General features: G+C 41.1%; 1 protein-coding gene across 1 annotated transcript in view; it reads left to right on the top strand.

The window, feature by feature from the left end:
* Window positions 1–402: 402 nt before the first annotated feature.
* Window positions 403–16,884, top strand: part of LOC111151954 (caveolin 1) — a 35,975-nt gene continuing 19,493 nt past the window's right edge. The window contains exons 1-2 of the mRNA XM_022510198.1: window positions 403–1,023; window positions 2,474–2,638. Coding sequence (XP_022365906.1) covers window positions 994–1,023; window positions 2,474–2,638 — 195 coding nt within the window. The 5' untranslated portion in view covers window positions 403–993. The remainder of the gene's footprint in view (window positions 1,024–2,473; window positions 2,639–16,884) is intronic.

Genomic DNA, 16,884 nt, shown 5'->3' with positions numbered 1-16,884 from the left:
AGCATCCCCAAATTCAGGAATAGATAAACTATTTTAACTGCTAACAATTTCTTAAACTTCTAATCAATTAGAAAAACCGGGTCTCCTCTAACTCACAGACGAGTACATTAGAAAAAAACTCTGACAAACTTGAAGCTCTAATTAAATATTTCTACAACTGTAAATATTTTACATATTTGTAAATATGACATAACGTGTTGGCATGAATTTCCTTTATTCCAAAAAGATCAGTAAAATTTAACATTTTCATTTATTTCAAAGCGTTGTGGAGAATTTCAGAATTGGTTGGGAAATGTTAAATTCTACATGTCTGCTTCTTCCAGTTTCCATCCCCATCAACTAGATGTAAAGGAGTGTCACCAAAAGCACACCATACACAGGAACCCACACAAATTCCTTCCTTGTGTTTAAATGTGAAATGCACCTAAAGGTTTTGGGTCATTTTTCCTCCCTTCCTCTGTGAAACTGGAAGATAGCTGTGTCTTGGGCAGCGATGGAACGTGGGCGATGAGAAACGGCTTAGAACAAAGCTGAATTCTTTTTGAAGCTCGGGTGCCCACACTGGGCATCTCTGCTTGCGCGCGGGTCCCTTCACTCCCCACCCCTGTGAGAATGATAACACTTCGAAAACATTCGCTCTCCGCAGGACGCCTCTGAGTGGTTCATAACTGGGAAAATCTTGCCCCAGGTTTAAAATATTTGCCCAAGCAACTCAGCGCTGGTGAAACGCTTTCTCATTGCTCTTTGCTCCCTGCGGGCGCTCCCCGCCCTCTGCTGCCAGAACCTTGGGGATGTGCCTAGACCCGGCACCGCGCAAGTCCCGGCCAACCGCTGCAGAACAAACCCTTGGAGGACGGCCAGGAGGCTCCCTCCCAGCCACCACCCCCCGCCAGCGCCTTTTTCTCCCCCATACAATACAAGATCTTCCTTCCTCAGTTCCCTTAAATAACAGCCCAGGGAAATCTCAGAGCCTTCATCCAGCCACGGGCCAGCATGTCTGGGGGCAAATACGTAGACTCCGAGGTAGGCTTGTGTGGGTGCGCGCCGAGCCCTGCCGAGCGCAAGGAGTGCCTCCTTCTGCTATCTCCCACTCCAAATATTCCGACTGCTTTCCCTGCCCCAGCCCTCTCTCGACTTCGGAACACTTCTCTCGCGCTGGCACCTCTGCGGAATGGGCCTGGGCAGAGAGGTGAAGAGGAGGCAGGAATGTTTTCTGTTTTCCTATTTAGAAAAGGGGCCGGGTGCCCCTATACTAGAGGGAGGCGGAAAGGGGGGTCGGGTCCTGAAATTAGCACTAAGGACGCATTTCTAGGTGGATCCGGGGTGCTGCTTGCTGCTTTATTTCGGGACTCCCACGGTCCAGCCCCTGCCTGCTGAGAAGCAGCGAGATGGAACGCAGGGTGGGAAGTCATTCACCTTCACCCGCAATCCGGGGGACAGTCCCCGCGGCTCCCTGCCAGGCTCCTGGACGGGTTGGCTTGGGCGGAGAGCGTCCTGTTTGCACTTTCCAAAGCTCTTGGGCCACCTCAAGAACTCTTCCTGCATCTTGGCGCCTGGCGGGGGTGTTTGGAGAGGGATGGACCTCACCTCCCCCCAACTACCACCACCCCTTCCAACCACCCTCCTGTGCTCGGGCTCCGCCCGGGTGTGGAGACCTCGTTTTCTCAAGCACGGCCGCGGCTCAGCCACCGGCAGGCAGCCTAAGAGTGACCTGAGGGTGGGTCGAGGGCTCTGTGCAGGTGAGAGATCGTTGTTCTAAGGAGTTTAGGCGGGGGTGGGGGAGTGGGGGGGGGGGTTGGGGGGGGTGACACATGGTTTGCTCCAGAGATGGGGGCTTTCGGCACTGTGACCACCACGGGGGTGGGGAGAGCAAGGTAGGGACAAAGAGGGCTGAGGGAGGGTGGGGGACGCGAACAAGTGCGAGGGAGATGCGACCAGAAAGCAATAAAAATGGGGACACTCCGTGGGTCGGGGGCTCAAACTGGATCTGAAAGATAAGCTTGAAGAGCTTATTGAGAGAAGGAATTGGGGCTAGGGGGACGGGAAAAATAAAGCAGGTGAATCATTCGGGGCGAGGATGGCGTAGCAGCAAGGGTGGTTGGACGGAAGTCAGAGATCGGGTCCCCTCTCCTGCTGGTGTCTCCGCAGGGTACAGTGGGCTGGGTGTGCACCGGGCGGGGGCCTAGGCGGACGCTGCGGGGTTTGCCCTGACCCCTGGCGGCGGGCTGGGGAGACCGGAGCTCCCTGCCTGGTACGGAGGGGTGTGGTGTCCTCTCCTCGATCCTCTTAAAAAGCTTGCGGCGCCAAGGAGTTTACTGTGCGCGGAGCCACCACTGCCGAAGCCGTTAGTTCGATTTTGAAACTCGAGGTTGCCCCGCCACCAGGCTGACTTCTGATCGCTTGTTTTTCTTTTTGAAATTTTCTTCCCATTTCCCCGGCCACCCTCCCCTTCCTGGACGTCTGCCCTGCACAGGGACATCTCTACACTGTTCCCATCCGGGAACAGGGCAACATCTACAAGCCCAACAACAAGGCCATGGCAGAAGAGATGAACGAGAAGCAAGTGTACGACGCGCACACCAAGGAAATCGACCTGGTCAACCGCGACCCCAAGCATCTCAACGACGATGTGGTCAAGGTAAGGTGAGGCAGCCAGAGTGTAAAGGCCGCCGCCCCTCCGTGCCCCCCACCCCAGGGATGCTGTCAGGGTTGGGACTTCTCTCTCTGGCAAGCAGTCTGTGTATCCTACTGTACCTTTGCCACACATACTGTTTTCTAGGCTTGATAATGTGGGAGCTTCCACAGTTGTCAATAATGTCACATATTCCCTCCCACCTGGTTAGTTCAGGTGGAATTTAGCTAACTTGAGTTTCATATAACAGCACTTTTCTCCTGGCAAATGAACCTCCAGATCTCTGCAACAGATTGACCCGTACTCCTTGGGAAACAGTTGCCTTGCAGTTCACCCTCTGTGTATTCCCAGGCTTAAAAGCTAGCAAAGGGTGGTGCCCCATTGCACACAAAATTAAAGCAGTAAGGTCATTGTGTAAGGTCTTGTGCCGAGATGAGAAAAGTAATACAGAGTGGGCAGGTTCTCCCAGCTCAAATCAAGATAACCCAAAGTTATTTTCTTAAAAATAATAAGGTGGGTAAAATGCTTCAGACTAAAGACAAAGAGTACATATAACATATATTTTATATATATATATATATATATATATATATATGTAGAGAGAGAGAGAGAGAGAGAGAGAATTTTAACTGGGAAAAAGTGGTACTTGTGCACAACCAAGCTAATTTACACAATCAAAAATAATGCGCACCTCTTGATTTCTCCCATAGACAACTCTAGTTAGGTATATAAAGTTTCTTCTTTAGTGACTGCCTGGGTCAGGCTTCCCCGAGTTAATGGGACACTCAGGTTGGAGTTCTTTTTTATACTTTCAGAATGTGTTTAGTGATTTAAAAAAAAAAAAGTCAATTGAATGAGTTACTGGCCAAACTTAGATTTGAGTCAGTGATCAGTTTTTTATTTTCATTATATTATTCAACTTTGGCCCTTTTAGCAAATCAAGTCAGAGAAATTTATTGTCTGAACCCATCTGGATTGGGAAATCATGGGCCTGAGCCATTCTTGGCAGAGGGTTTACTTTGAGGGGTAGGGAGGGCCAAGGAAAATCCTGGCCTGGAAGTGTGAAGACCCAGCTCTGTACAACTCCAGAACAGCCAATGGGGCAGATGAGCAATTTCCAGCTACCTAGTCTTCTATCTGTGGATGGGAGGAGCTATAGTTCAGAGACTGTTCACATTTATGAATAATATATTTCAAAAAGGGAAACAATTTAACCTGTAACTGGAAGGAAAATGTAACTGTCAGAACTGACTCTCTTGGCTTGCTGGTAGAGGAAAAAGGAAAATTGGACCATTAGTGGGTTTTTCTACTAGCCAGATTATGGAATATTTAAAAGCCTCAGCAATAACAGAAGTAGCTTATAAACTGGAAATTAGGGTTGCTAGAAACTATTTACTAAAAGCGTTACCTTAAAGCGGGGGGAGGACATTTTTGGTTTTTTCCCTTCTCATGTAGCTATAGACAAGAAGAAGAGATGCCAGGAAAAGAGGCAGATTTCAGAAAGGGCTGGCTTTATTGGAGCCTCCCTGTTGTTCCACTGCAGTGTGAGCAGGGTTCCTGGAGCAAGCAAGCCTCCCAGGATGAGTCAGAGAGGCCAGCAGTGTGGATGTGGGTCTCCACGCATAGCATGACTAAGCTGAGAAAGAAAGGCTCCACTGGGAAAAGAGACTTCAACTCAGATGGAAAAAAGGCATAACAGGCTTAAAGGAAATAGCAGTTAACAGAATAGCATTTCAAAAAGCAAGTGTGGGGATCCTCATATTAAAAAAAAAAAAAAAATTAAAAGGAAGACTTAGAGCAAGCTCCTCCTGGCCTAAAGAAAACAAACACCTCCCAGTTGCTCCTATGAGCAAAATAAGAGAGAAAAGTCCACCTTGAGAAGAATTTGGTAGGCCCACTTGCTCAGATGCCCAGTTGAGAGAGGATTTTAGAGAATGTCCTACAGAGGGACACTCAGGCTACAAGTACAAATTCTGCCCAAAGGGTGTCATCTTCCAGTAGCCCAGGAAAAGTGGCCTATACCCTGTGGAGACTCCTATTTTAGAAGTGCTTTTCTTTAAGTCCAAGAACAAACATAATGACAGAAACAGGGATGATCCTCTCCATGTTACAAGGCAGTAAATCATAAATTTCTCTACTTTTGACCACATAGACTTCTCCTTTTTTCTATTTTTTTGGTTTTGTTTTGTTTTTATAATTTTTTTTATTTTTTTAATAAACATATAATGTATTATTAGCCCCAGGGGTACAGGTCTGTGAATTGCCAGGTTTACACACTTCACAGCACTCATCATAGCACATACCCTCCCCAATGTCCATAACCCCACTACCCTAGCCCTCTCCCCTTCCCCCCAGCAACCCTCAGTTTGTTTTGTGAGATTAAGAGTCTCTTATGGTTTGTCTCCCTCCCTATCGCATCTTGTTTCATTTATTCTTTTCCTACCCCCCAAGCCCCCCACAATGCATCTCCACTTCCTCATATCAGGGAGATCATATGATAGTTGTCTTTCTCCGATTGACTCATTTCGCTAAGCATAATACCCTCTAGTTCCATCCACGTCGTAGCAAATGGCAAGGTTTCATTTCTTTTGATGGCTGCATAGTATTCCATTATATACATATACCACATCTTCTTTATCCATTCATCTGTTGATGGACATCTAGGTTCTTTCCATAGTTTGGCTATTGTGGACATTGCTGCTATAAACATTCGGGTGCACGTGCCCCTTCAGATCACTACATTTGTATCTTTGGGGTAAATACCCAGTAGTGCAACTGCTGGGTCGTAGGGTAGCTCTATTTTCAACTTTTTGAGGAAACTCCATGCTATTTTCCAGAGTGGTTGCACCAGCTCGCATTCCCACCAACAGTGTAGGAGGGTTCCCCTTTCTGCGCATCCTCGCCAGCTTCTGTCATTTCCTGACTTGTTAATTTTAGCCATTCTGACTGGTGTGAGGTGGTATCTCATTGTGGTTTTGATTTGTATTTCCCTGATGCCGACCACATAGACTTCTTAAAATAACAAAAACACACAAAGTTTTACTGTTAATACATGGTACCTTAAAACTTCATGTGATAATGAAGAAACAGTGGTCAAGGTACCCAATCAGGTATGGAAAGTTCTGTTTAAAGGCAAGTAGCTCTGTAAAAGCTGCCTCTGCCAACTCTATAGTCACCGGACACTTGTGGCTCTTTCCATTTAAATTTCAAGTAATTAACATCAAGTATAATTTAAAATTCAGTTCCTCAGCCAATACTAGCCACATTCTGAACTCTTAATACATGAGGTTACTGGCTCCCAAATTGGACAGCACAGGTATAGATTTCTATCATCATGGAAATCGCTTTTGGACAGTGCCAGACTAGTTCCCTCTGTTTTAAAAAGGCTCTTATACCAAGTTTAGAAAAATAGGTTTAGATGGAGAAGAAATGAAACCCTGATGTACAGTGTGAGGAACAGCATGGTGTATCTGCACAGTAACCTTTCAGTCTCATAAAACAGCTCCTTAGGGAGAGAAAGAAGAATCAGGAAATTAGTCTATACAATTTAGTTCCAATAAAATCGGTTTCTTAATCTTATTAAAGGTTTGCTGTACTATATTACATCCGTGTGGTCATTTATCCCAAAACAGTAAGCTATGAATGCTTTTTAAAATTTCCTCTGATTAAAGTGATCATAACTTCAGACCTTCATCCTTCCTCTGAGATTTCTATGTCTTCTTTTTATGTTCACGTTTTCATTTGTATGTTCACTATGCCCCTATTTGGAATTTCTATATAAATAAAATAGCTTCAAATTTATGATTCTGATAATTATCACCAATTATTTTATTAAACTCATCAGATGTTAGACTACACACTGTACCACATACTACAAAGGATAATTCCTAAAATAAGTCTTAGCAATCACAAAGATTAGAGTTAGAGAGACAAGATGCATATAGATAAAAAGTTTTAAAAAATACACACACCATATCACAATAGTAAGTCACTGCCAAAGGGTAACTAATGGGTTCTTCTTTGCTTTAACTACTAGGAAACATATAGTTAGATTTTAAGTTTCATTAATACATGTTATTCCTCTCTCCCACTTTTTGTTCTGTATTTTCACTTTCTTTTTTAACTGACATGCTGTTTTATGTGGTCACTACTGTAAACCTTCTCATCATCATTTTGGAAATAGATCAGATATATACTATAAATAAATCAAAAGTAAGCAGCATTGAGTATTGAATAATAAAAAGGTTTTTAAAAAGTGAATGACATTAATTATGTTGATCTTGGTAATCAGTGTAGATGTATATTAGATCATCATATTGTACACTTTGAATACATACAATTATATTTGTCAACTATTCTTCAATAAAGTTTTTTAAAAAGTGAATGGTATTGATATTTAAGTATCACGGAGATCCTGTGGCTGGGGTCAACAGGGTAAAGGAAAGAAGATGGATTACAGACAGTTTAATAGAGAAGGGCCTGAGGAGTACAATCTGAGTTGGATCATGAAGAACAAACAGAATGCAAATAGCTGAGAAAAACATAGGAGGGTGTCCTAAACAAGTCAGACATGGAGATGGGAATGTCTCCTACAGGGCATGATGGAAGGTTTAGTAGCCCATTTTGAGTAGGACTAGAGAATTCATGTGGCAGAGTGGTAGATCATAAAAATGAACAGACTGATCATGGCCAGATGGCAGAGTACTTTACTTTACCCAGCTCTCATGGTTAAGTTTGGACTTTATCATCTCAGGAAGACTTTACGTTTGAGTATGGCATGATGACGGTTGGCTTTCTTGAAGATGACTGGTTAAGCTATAGGATGTAATAAAAGGTAGTCAGTGTGCTTGAACAGAGAACAGTTAAGATGTAACTGCATTATCGTCTAGACATGAAATGAGGACAGTATGCAGTGGCACTGGGGATAAAATCAGATAGGCATAAGATGACAGATTCTGAGAACTGGAAGAGAACATAATGGTTACCGGCCCAATTTTCAATTCCTTAAGAGAAGCACAAAGACTATAGAAGTTTAAAATTTTATCCATGTTTTCAAATGGTTACTGTCCAAAACAGATATTTTAAAATAAGGGAAGAATAGACAAGATTATGTGATTCTTATAGACTGTTGCTATGAGGCGATAAATGACTTGAAGATGATTCTGAGATTAGTCCTAAGAAAAATCAGAACATCTGAGAGAAGGCTTTTGTTGGAAAATAAAAATATACATTTATAGCTTTCTATCCTAAAACTTGAATGTAATAATTCTTAAATATGCTCAGACACAAATTTTCTTTAGCAGTCAAAAAAAGTCATAACATGGTAATCAGATTGGTTTTGATTTCAGAATAATGTCCCCATGCCTCCCTAATCCTTTTCAGGTGGAAAGCATTCTAGAGTGATTATTGATTAATCTCAATATAATGGTAATTTCAAATTCTATATTTATTTGATATATAATCAAAGCATAAGATTAAAAAGATCAGATTGTCTCAGAGCACTCAGCACTCTGTTAATATTATCTTCTTTTAGAGTTGGTATTGGTTTTGTTTGTTTATTTGTTTAGGAGATAGCTCCACACAATGGTGATTGATATTCTGCCACATATGAGATCATGCACGCAATTCAGAATCTCCAGCTTGTAAAGGAGCATTATGGTCATTTTTGTTGGGAAATTATTCTCACATCACTGAGCGATACTAAATGGGGGATATTATTCATTCTTAAGCAGCTGAAAACACTTTCAAGTTCAGCCAAAAATGATATATATTTTAAATGATTATTAAAAGAAAGTCTCTTTTTCTTCTCCAACTCCCATCATCAAAAAATAACTTGTTTTTAGCCGAATAAAATTTCATAATTATTTATTAAAGTTTAAGACCAGATAGACCAAGTATCTTTGAATTATGGAAAAGCTCATGATGTGGCTTATTCTTCCAATTAATAGCAGTGCTGGCTACATTTTAAAAGGGCTTAAAGTCAGAACAGCTGCAATAGTAAGCAGCCTCTGGGAAGTCCAGTCATTTGAAAAACCACCTGCTTTATGTGTCCTGCCCACTCAAGTCCATAAAGTAATAGACATTTTCATATTTTGAATGAAACTGCTTTTTAGTTTGCCCTACTTTTCAACATAAGATCTCTATGATGAAATGCCCACAGATAATTAGTCCCTACAAGAACGGGGCTGTGTGCACTGACCTGTGGGGTGCTGGGCCCTTTCATGATCCTTCTGACTTGGTTTGTGTGGGGAAAGGGCAAGGCTGCTGTTTTCATACAAAGATGGTTTATGCCAAGAAACACACACTGTTTCTTCTTCCATACTGTGGACCTTGTATATTATCTCCTTTATAGTACCCTAAGGCCATGGAGAAAAAGATTTGCCTACTATACTTCTTTTAAAAGAAATTCCTAAAAAAAAGAAACCCTCAGCCCCTAGACAAATGCCTGACATATATCCTGATAGAGTGGAAAGAGTATTGTGCCAAGATAAGAAAAAATATTTTTGTAACTTTCTTCTCTAAAACTTGAATGTAATCATTCTTAAATACACACACAAAATTCTTCTTCTTTAACAGTCAAGGGAAAACATATACATAGTAATCAGATCAGTTTTGGTTTCAACATAATGGCCTATTGCTTTCATGATCTCTTTCAACTAGAAGGCATCTAGTCCCGCTAGTGTGGGACCAAGGAAGGAGTAAAGAATGTCAGAGCCAATAGATTTCTTTCCCTCAGTAGTCCCTAAGAATTAGGTTTATAAATAGGATTGAACTTGTTTGGCTAATAAAAGCTAATAAACACCAACCCTAAAAGTATTTGGGGCAAGCTATTTTGTTTCTATGCTTCAATTTCTCTAACTATAAAGAATGAGAGTCCTTCTCATATAATAGCATTCCCTCCAAAAGCCATCCTTCTTTCTATAAATAATTATTATGCACTATGCCAGTGGCTACCATATGGAATTAGATATGAACACTACTCACACAGAGTTTATAGCTATTTCCTTGCCTCTGTTTATATAGTTTCCTTTGTAAACTTTGCTGGAATTCCTTTACCACATTCCACTGTCTGTTAAAATTTTATAATCTTCAGGGCTTAGTTCAAAAAATGACTTATCTATAATGTCTCAAATTGTTCCTGAGCCAGTAAACAAGGCATAAGAAAAATAAGGAACATATATATTTTTAAACAATTTGCCTCTGTTCTTGTCCTACACAAAATATAATTAAATTATGGAAAATATTTATGTTCTTTCATATTTTCTCTTCTTGTATTGGCTTTCAACTTCTAATATTCATATTAAAAATTTGAAATTTTTAGCTCTTTAAAAACCCTATAGCCTCTTTACAAACCTAAGAGTGTTTCCAAATATAGCTAGGCATCAGAATCACCAGAGGAATTTTTGAAAACACAGGGGCTTGAACTTACTATAGATCTATTAAATTAGAATATCTAGGGCTAGAGTCTAAGGATCTGTATTTTTCAAAGTTCCCTATATAATTACATTATGAAGTCAGGTTTAGAAAGGTGGTTTAAAGACATACACTCTGGATGGGTCTATCCTAAGACAATAGAGAACTATACAGTAACACTACATAATTCTAGATGTTCTACCTGCCAGAAGAATATTTGAAGGTCAGGCCAGTTTAAACCCTGCCAGAGAGTTTTGAAACACCATGAAGGGCTCCCAGATCAACTTTGCTCAGTGGTTCTCCATCTCTTGAGGCCACTTAGGCTTATAGCCAACCATAAGCTTAGCACTGAAGGGTCACCTAGGAGTGGGGTAGCCATATGCTCTAGGTTGTTGCATACAAACAATTTAGTACTGATCAACCCTGAATAACTATTAATAGTGCCCCTTCCATATTTAGAAGTGTCCTAGCTTGGAAGAAAAATTATAAGGTCACAGATGGATTGGTAACGGCCTATAGCCGATTCCTATAACCTGGAATACATTCGAAACCCCAACACACACTAATTTTTAGCAAAATGGGCAAAATTTTCATATGCCAGTCATGACATGCCTTTCTTTCCTCTCTGCTCTCCTGCATAAGCCCACTCTTGCCCATCATCACAGCCATCGAGCTGCACTATAACTTGAAGGAGGAGCTCTTAAATGCCAATCTACTCCACCCTCAAACCTTAGTTTCTTTCCTTGCAACATAGGGTTAATGAAACTGACATCCTTCCATCACATTTTTTGTCAGCTCCTCCATCAAAGATTAAAATGTTTAAAATAGTTTTAACTATTTTTTCAGTTAGTCCAGGAAACATAAAATGGCATGCTTTCACATGAACCATTGTTTAGGGCAGGGGAAGTGTTTTTAATTTTGTCTTAAAGGAAATCTGCATGATCCATGTACTTTGCAACTACCAGGGGAACTAATTGGTAGAACAGATTTACACCTGCAAGGAATACCTATTTCCTGCCTTTCATGGGAACTATGTTGATGTTTCAGATATAAAATACATCTTGTTTCCTTTATTGAACCTTGAGAAGATGCCTTCTCATTGGTCATGATTTCACGGCAGGGGAAATACATATTCCTAAAGGCACAACCAAGCTTCCCCTTTAGTCAATATCAGCTGTTTAGGTAATTAAGAGCCAGGCATTTTTAATTTGGGGGAGGCTTAAATAAATTGTGATGCTGTGTGTATGTGCTTAATATTCTATCTTATAGCAATTTAAAAGTGAAGTTTTTAAAAATTGTATTCAATTTTCAATTCCTGAACCCAATAAAGACATTACAGTACCAACGGGCATTGATAGAATCTTATGTAAAAAGATAAATTGTGTCTAGAGATTGCACTGCATCATCTCCTGTTTGTTGCAGGTATCAAACACAATTACATTTTTTCATTTATAATGAGTGACTAGAAAAGATGCTGATATCTGGACACAAGTAGTGAGAAAGTAGAAGACTGGGAGAAAAAAGAAACAGAGATAAAGAGAACCACAAGGCCCCTTCTCCCTGTCCTGCCACCCACTCTGTGCTGGACTGAGCTTTGCACACATCAACTCCAGGATCCCCACATCCATTTCTTTGTGGGGATCCCCACAATGCTTCCATGTCTGATGACACAGTGTGGCCAGAGCAAGCAGTTCCCAGATAAGCAGGGCCTCCCATGCCCAGCCAAGGCATTTGTCCCTTTATAGGCCACAACATTGCACAGAGGCATTATTAGGCCAGGAAGTCAACTCATGAGATACGGCCTCACTAATAGAAAGGGTTAACTTCAAGCAATGGGGCCAATCCAAAACTGCTGGAGGTGCAGGCGAGAGTGAAATAGGCGATGGGATGCTTCCTCCAACATTCCTACAGGCTAGCTCGGTGGCACAATTCCTCCTCCAATGACTATGGAAGACTATTATTATCACCATCACATTCAGTTTGCAGATAAGGAAACTCAGGCTTAGCCATTCACTCAGAATTACAAAGGTAAGAAGTAGTTAGTCAGAGTTTCAACCTAGACAGCAAGAGACTAGAATCAGGTTGTCACCTAGGGCACTCCAGTGCCTCTCTCTCTCTCCAGCAATAGATCATAATCCAAGCAGATGGCAGTATCTCCATAGTGCAGAAAGAGATGGCTGTGTTCTTAGAGTGGGTGGGCAGCATTTGGCAAGGGGGATTCTAGAAGTCCTCTGAGTTGGGAATGACAGGCTTGTAGCTAAGGTCAGTCTCTAGATCCTGGCAGGTATGCTGGGGAAGGAGGGGGAAGGATCAATGTGAAGACTAACATAAAACCTCAGACCTCAAGAAATCTGGATGCTGGGTGAGTTCCCAACAAGCCATGGAGGATCAAGTCTCAAAGACCAGATTTGGGGTACAAAGTAGGGGTGTAGTGTCAGTGATTAGAAGTACAGCACATGCCCAGAACCACACACGCAGTAATGCTGGCTTGTGCTGAATCGCCTGAGTCTTTAAAGCACCTTGACTGCCAAGGGAAGAGCCTGGGGTGTGGCTGATCCTGCCTAGATATGTGGGGAGGAGCAAGTGTGAGAGAATAAAGCAGGTCCTGACAGGCACTCTGAATTTAACAGCTTCATTTAAGGTTCTCGATTTGTCTGTTTGAATTCCAGACACTTATGCTGTTACAGTAATAGATTGTGAAAACACAAACAATTGAGAAAAACCTGAATTGTATGCTAGTGGGAGAAATGCCTCTTTAATCCTGAAAGTAGTTTCTCTGAGACTTCCTCCCTGGTAATTATGTATTTGTTCTCAAAAACAAATGCCAGAAGTAAGGAACAGACTTCATAGGGCATTTTACAAGGCACCATTAATCTCTCAGAAGAACAACTGAAATGTTCTATCAATCATGGCTCACTTGTTGGCCTTGTCTATACGATTAGCAGTAATAATATATAGCTGGAAATGGGTATACCAAAATCCGTCAAGGCAGTAGAATTGCATTCACTGGATTTCACCCCCAATTATTTTGGTTAGGTCAACAGATCTCTTCCTCACTTGACCCTGAGCATCATTTTTTTTAGTAGGGAGAGAAACTGCTTATCTAAAATAGTTAATAACCACCAATTCACCAATTTATTTTGAGTAAACCCCTCCACTACTCTAGTTATAGTTATACAATGATTCTTACTCTTAGATATTGTGCTCCCTGAGGAAGGTCATTCAACAAATACTTAAGAAGCACCTGCTCCACACCAGGCACAGAGCATGTCATGAGTCCTACTGCACGAGTGTCCACCTGGCAGACTACAGCCTCCTGCCAGCGCTCACCTGAAACACAGGGGCTTCTGTTAGCCTTTGCTGACCACCCTCTTGGAACTGGTCATCTCTTCACTTTGCTTCCACCACATCTTATTTTTATCTCTATTCTGGCATATATCGAAGCCCTCTGAGTATTCTGCTTCTCTATCCCCATGCCTCTCTCCCCAACTTTCCTTCCTATTGCATGCCTGTCCTTCAGGGTAGGACAATGGCACCCTGGTGGCCCCAGGACTATGGCTTCCCTGTACCCATCTCAGGGCTCCACACTGAGTCTGTCATCAGCAAATGGATATCAAATTGAATCTGCTGAAAAAAATCTGAAATTCTTCTTTAAGTAACTGAATGTCTCCTGTGAGTGAAAAGACAATAGGATTACATTTCTGAATGTCTTTCTTTGCCCCTTTCCCCAATAGCAGCCACATTTTAAACCTTCTAAGAAAAAGCATATCCAAATTATGAATAAAGAAATCCAGAAACATTCACTCTATTTACCAAAAGAAAAAATATGTTCTGTGTATATATTTATTATTAAGAGTTTTATTTTTATCTGTTTGAGGAAGACACAGATGCATCTCTCCTGAGCCTTCAGTAAACAGGCCATGGCACCTGGATGACCTTCTGGGGCCTGGAGGATAAGGCTGAACTCCTAAGTATCTGTCAGGCAGGACAAGCAAATTCCCAGAACGCCAAGAGATGCTATCGCAAGTGGTTGGCATTGCCCACTGGGACAGAAATGTGAAGACTGACAAGTGGATCTCAGGCCACATGAGAAATTCCTTGCAAAGAGAGGGGTGGAAGGACTCTCTGTCAGACCATATGCCAATCGACAATGGCAAACATCAAAGAAATGACTAGGTCAGCAGACAGCCCTGAAGAAAAATCTAAACCTTCCATACCTGAGGGAGACAACAGCTATGAAAAACCCAAGCCTCTTTTTTCTTCTCTTTGGCTTTCTTATTTCTAGATTTCTTAAGTACACAGAGCTCAGAGATTTTACTAGCTGGGAAGGGGTGACCATTAATATCCACTATTCCAACAGCATAGAAATTTCTTTGTACCTCAGAAGTGGTCTTTCATAAATCTCAGAACCCTTCTCAGAAGGGAAAAAAAAAATAGACAAAACACACAGATGTCTCTAGAAAGGATCGGACAGCATTCATTTCATTGTTGATGTCTGTACCAAGTGAAACGAATGCTAGCTCCTTTTCCAAATGTGCTTCTTTCTCTCACCTCTTGTGAGAGAAGGTGGATTTACTGTAACATGTAAAAAGTAAGACTTTTCAATTTGACTCCAAATAGTTTCCCTATCAACAAGCTAAATATAGAAAATCAGGATCATTATTCAGTTCAGAATACATAGGACTAGGAAGTAACCATCAAAAAAGGGTGATGATGTGTAATGAGAATTTTAGGTGTGACTGGTATCTAACATACAGCCAGGACCACAGCCCTAGCACATTCAGTATTTTATCAATGACTGGAATGAATAGGTTAAGAAGACTCACAACTTAAAAATGACACCAATCACAATGACCTTGTTAACATCTGTGATAAAAATAACATCAAAGTGATTTTGACAAACACCAATCACCCACAAAAATAAGATTAAGACCTATATACAAAGTGAGATAATGCTAAATGACTAGAAATAATGAACATAGATATTAAGTAGGAAAAAGTGGGTAAATTTATGAAAAATAAGAAAATACTAGGAAAGGGTTATCATTTTTGTGGGAGCTTGTGATATGGAAAACCAAGATGGTTGGTGAGTATAATGGATAAGCTCATAATACCACAGTCCCCAAGGGACAAAGATCTCCAGGGTGATAATCACTTTGTAAATGTGCCCTTAAATGAATTTACTATGCTCCACTCCCCTTGGGCAATAGGGGATAGAAACTAAGGCTACCAGTTGTTCATAAACATTAAACATCTCAATAATTTAATGATAGTTTAAAGGAAGTATAATGGGGGTGGGTGGCTCAGTCAGTTAAGCGTCTGCCTTTGGCTCAGGTCATGACCCAAGGGTCCTGGGATTGAGTCCCACATCAGGTTCCCCACTCAGCAGGGAATCTGCTTCTCCTTCTACCGTCCCCCGCTGCTTGTGATCTCTCTCTCTCTCTCTCTCAAGTTCTCTCTCAATAAATAAATAAAATCTTTTTAAAAATAAAGGAAGTATAAAGGATGGAAACAAAAGGACAGTGTAATCAGAAGAAATGTCACCTACAAGATTCTCTGCCTCACTTGCTATTTGTCAGACTTATTAAGAATGGGTTCCTATTTTGATCTTTTGAGGGAAGTAGTGATGCTACAAAGATCCTAAGGAGGAACAAAAGGAAAGAGATAAGGGATGAAGAGACACCCTCAAGTTTGGCTGAGGAGGGACTGCTTTGTCTGGAAAATCTTTTAGAAAAGCTGAAGGGAACATGAAACGACAGTTGTCTTTAGGTGTGCCAGGTTATTAAGAGACTTACAAGAAAAATACTGCTTGGACACAATCACCATTCAGGACAAGGGGAATGGGGGAAGGGTTGTACCCTTCATTTAAAAAAAAAAAAAGTATTAGGTTAGCTGGGAGAAAGAATTCCAAGTAATAAGAGTGGTTAATCCCAGGAATGTATCACAGTTGTTTTAAAATGATTGCATGTTAAATTCCTTGTCTATGTAACTTCTCAAATCCCTCTTCCTCTACAATTACAATTGGGTATATAATAACACTGACATATAATCAATCTCATAATTAAACACTAGCATACATACAAACACTTTCCTCTATTCCAGGATACCTGGTGTATTTGGAGGCAAAGAGGGGTCAGTATGGCATTGTTTTAAACAGTGGTTGAGAATGCAAGTGGTAAACATCTAAAAGTAGAACACTGCAAAATGCATGCATTGTCTGTACCAAAAGGTCAGTATGAAACATTATCTTTATGGTAAGCCTGCCCATCCACTCCCTCCTACACATTGTATATTCATACAATTTCTCAGCTTGTATAAACCCCTATTGTGATTTAAACTCATGAGAGAGAATGGCTTCTGCAAAGGGTGTCTGTTTTGTGACTTTTGACCAGAAGTTCTTTACCCAAGCTGTAGATTATCTGGGGAACATTTTGAAATACTCTTGTGACTATCCCATCCCTAAAAATTCTAATTGAACTGATCTATGAGGGGACCCAGGCCTATGTACTGTGCTTTGTTTTGTTTTGTTTCATTTTTGAAAGCTCCCCAGGTGATGCTAATGTAAGAGCTGGAATTGAATCTGGTTTAGACTCTCAGTTAGAATTTCTTAATAATAAAAACATGTACTGTGATAAAACTTTCAGGACCATAAGGGCCATAGTGGGGAAATTATTACTTCTTTAGGTCCTCATTTGGGGAGTCTTAGCATTTAATTGGAATATGATATCTCTCAAATTCCTATTACAAAAGAATACTTTCTGGAACTCTAGTATAGCAACTGCAAAAGACAGACTCTGTATGTGGGATAAAACTCATGTGATTTATGTAATCCAGCCCTA

The sequence above is a fragment of the Enhydra lutris genome, unplaced genomic scaffold (assembly GCF_002288905.1).
Source record: "Enhydra lutris kenyoni isolate GAN:26980312 unplaced genomic scaffold, ASM228890v2 scaffoldscaffold27, whole genome shotgun sequence".
Classification (NCBI taxonomy): Eukaryota; Metazoa; Chordata; class Mammalia; order Carnivora; family Mustelidae; genus Enhydra; species Enhydra lutris.
The sequence above is the reverse complement of the archived record's forward strand: the minus strand, read 5'-3'. Positions and strand labels throughout refer to the sequence as shown.